This window comes from Sinocyclocheilus rhinocerous, unplaced genomic scaffold (genome assembly GCF_001515625.1).
Source record: "Sinocyclocheilus rhinocerous isolate Xijiao unplaced genomic scaffold, SAMN03320098_v1.1 scaffold3824, whole genome shotgun sequence".
Lineage (NCBI taxonomy): Eukaryota > Metazoa > Chordata > Actinopteri > Cypriniformes > Cyprinidae > Sinocyclocheilus > Sinocyclocheilus rhinocerous.
In genome coordinates, this window is record NW_015641015.1 from 103,242 (window position 1) to 106,803 (window position 3,562).

A 3,562-nucleotide genomic window follows, 5' to 3' on the forward strand; every position below is an offset into this window, starting at 1 on the left:
AGAAACTCCTGAACGCTCAGATGAATGAAGCTGTAGACTTTCCTCTGATGAATCACAGATTCCTGCTTAAAGATCTCAGTGCAAATCCCAGAATACACTGAGGCGTCAGTGAGGTCTATGCCGCTCTCAATCAGGTCCTCCTCATAGAACATCACATTGCCCTTCATCAGCTGTTTGAAAGCCACTTCAGCAAGTTTCACAATCACTTCTCTGTTGGACTGCAGGAGTTTCTCTGGATCTCTCTCTTCATACTTCTGGTTCCTCATGTTGATCTGAATCAGCAGGAAGTGGATGTACATTTCAGTCAGAGTTTGAGGGATTTCTGCACTCAGATCTTCTTCCAGGAGCTTCTGAAGCACAGTGGATGAGATCCAGCAGAAGACGGGGATGTGGCACATGATGTGGAGGCTTCTTGCTCTTCTGATGTGTGAGATGATTCTGCTGGCTTGATGCTGCTCACTGATTCTCTTCCTGAAATATTCCTCCTTCTGAGGCTCATTGAATCCCTGAATTTCTGTCAGACGGTTGATGTATTTGGAGGGGATCTGATTGGCTGCTGCTGGTCTGGAGGTGATCCAGATGAGAGCAGAGGGAAGCAGCTCTCCTTTCATGAGCTTTGACATCAACACAGCCACTGATGAAGTCTCAGTCACATCACAAACTTTCTGAGCGTCTGAAAACATCAGTGTGATTCTGCTTTCATCCAGACCATCAAAGATGAACACAACTTTACACTCCTCATAAATCTGTGAGTCCAGATCTTGAAGTTCAGGATGAAAGTCCAGCAGAAGTCTGTGAAGACTGTACTGATGATCGCGGATCAAGTTCAGCTCTCGAAATGGAAGCACAAACATGAAATCTACATCCTGATTGGCTTTTCCCTCGGTCCAGTCCAGAATGAACTTCTGCACAGAGACGGTTTTTCCGATTCCAGCAATGCCTTTAGTAAGAACAGTCTTGATCTGCTCTTTCTCTTCACATCCAGGTTCAGCTGAGGCTTTAAAGATGTCATTGCAGTAGATTGGAGTGTCTTGTAAGTGTTGAGTTCTGGATTTATTCTCCATGTGTAAAACCTCATGTTCTTCATTCACTCTTTCACTCTCTCCCTCTAAGATGTAGAGTTGTGTATAAATACTGTTCAGTAGGGTTTGATTATCTTGTAGTTTGATTCCCTCAGATAAGCTCTCATACTTGTTTTTCATTATGGTTTTGTATTGATCTTTGACTTTCTGAAAAACATCATCATCTGGTTGTTGAGAATGCTGCTGCAAATCTCCAGTTTCTTCAGTCAAGGCTGGTTCCATGACAGGACACGGTCTGGTCTGGTCCGAGTTGCAGCTGATACAGTGTCTTCTTAAACCATTGCCAGAGACTGCATCTATCAGAACCTGCTCACAAACTCCACATCTGGACTGGTAATTAATTAGATCTTCCCTTACCTCACTGCAGAACCCCAGGAAAAATAGTAGTCATAATTGTTATACAGTATGCATACAAAAAGCCATAACAAAAACAACTCACCAATAACCTACCTTGGATTTCTGAATTGTGATTTATCGTGAAATCCAACAGGTTGTTTAATTGAACAGTTGCTCTTCATACAGACACAGCTAAGAGCACCTCCCTCTTCTTTCTTCTCATAGAGATTCATTTTGGATGCAGTCCTGACTGTGTATGTTACTGCACTGATTATGATCAGTATTGTAATAATTATTTTCAAGATTACATCTAAGAAAAAAAAAAGATAAAGGAAATTGAGTTCTGATATTTCCTTATAATGGCACCCTGTGTTTTCCCTCTTAACTTTTTAAGCTTGGGCTACATGCCAGAGCCATAGCCTAGTGGGCTATGCGCTCATGACATCTTGTGCTGATGTTTAGCAGGTGACCAGAGTTTGTAGTTTGCAGAGTTTTGTCAGAGGTTCTTTCCTGATCCCATGCCCAATCTTCTCCCCAATCATTTCCCGTCATCTCTCCACTGTCCGCTATAAAAGCCAAAAATATAATCTTAAAAAAGGCAAGGGTACACTGTGATAGCCATTCGGTGGCATGTGCTGACATTGGAAAAATTTCAAAAACATTCATTGAAGTTGACTTAGGGTGCTTTCACACCTGTAGATCGATTGCTTTGTTCCGAAACAGGGATTAAAATGATTACAATGTTGCTTTTTATTCTTGGTGCGGTTTGCTTTCACACGGCAAAGTTTCTAAACGGACCAAATTTGTTAATACAAGTCATGCACAAGTAAACTGTTCTCTCATTGGTCAAAGTTCCACGGTTTATTTTCCGGGATTCCACTTAGCTGTCACGGCTGTCATCTGTCAGGATGGAACGACAACAGCTTTGCGGGCTTATTGTTTTTTTTGTTTTTTTTTGTAGATGTAGTTATATTAACATCACTTTGAGCAGGAGTCCAGGATTGATCGGGAAAACATTTTTTAAATGCACATACTAGGAAGAAGAGCAATAAGACGGCATTATAAAATGAAAAAGTGCGCTTTGATTTTGAATGGCGAAGACGTGCTCACCACAGACATTCACAGGTTCATTTTGAAGTAGGCTATTAGCAAAACAACAAAGCTAATGCTTTTCACAGAACTTATGTAATTACCCATTATACATTGTGATATAGCCTGGTTCGTTGGCCCGTTAGATCGGATTGCTTTCTCACTACAACCAAGCTGAAGAAAGACTATGAATTGGATTCAGAATGATAATCAAAACGTAGATAAAGTCGATCAACACCCCAAAGCTTGACAGTCATTATTACCTCTTCATTGCTCGACATTTTATTCCATAACGTTGCACAGTTTTGATGCTGTTTTATGTCTGATGATCGTGTTAGAATACATGTAGAAGCATCTGTTGTTTCGGTTTCTTCTTCACTTGTGTTTTTTTTGGAAATTCTGTACAGAAGATGTGTACTAGCGCCCCCTACAATGAAAACACGGATTCTCAGAGCACAGGTATAGCTCAAATATATTTATTTATTTAGTATAAGTCAAGTATACTTAAATGTCATTTTAAGTATATTTAAGTATATTTCTGAGAAGTACATAAAGCCCATGTCTGAGAAGTACATAAAATTAGACTGAAAGTATACTTTCCTATTTTTTTTGTTTAAACGAAGTATACTAATAGCACACTTGAATAAACTTCTTCTTCTTAAGGCAAAGCACCCTTATTTACAGCTGTTTTTGCTATATGAAAGCCTACAGTATAAAATGATAGAGATGTACAAATTCCATCTTGTCTCGAATTCCTCTCAGACAGTTTTGAAAAGAAGCCAGAAAATTACAAGAAACACTAGTTACACAACAAAAGGCATTAACCGATTCTTTCTTTCTTTCTTTCTCTTTCTTGTAATCTGCCGTGGTTTTGCCAGAAACTACAGTCAATCTTTTATCTTTATCTGCAAAGTGTTGAAAGTTTTCCAGGCATTCCAAATCATAGTTCTGTAGTTTAGACAATACAAAACTGTTTACTTTCTGTTTAAAGCAAAGAAAAATTTAAAAAAGCTTTTTAATGTGATGTACGCACAAACACAATGTTACTTCTCATT

The 3,562-nt window shown here is 39.1% G+C and overlaps 1 protein-coding gene across 1 annotated transcript in view; it reads right to left on the reverse strand.

Annotated features, from left to right (window-relative positions):
• The window catches only part of LOC107753715 (NACHT, LRR and PYD domains-containing protein 3-like), a 12,441-nt gene extending 11,239 nt beyond the window's left edge, over positions 1 to 1,202 (reverse strand). Inside the window, exon 1 of the mRNA XM_016569928.1 lies at positions 156 to 1,202. Within this exon, the coding sequence (XP_016425414.1) occupies positions 156 to 1,202 (1,047 nt within the window). The remainder of the gene's footprint in view (positions 1 to 155) is intronic.
• Between the last annotated feature and the right edge of the window lie 2,360 nt (positions 1,203 to 3,562).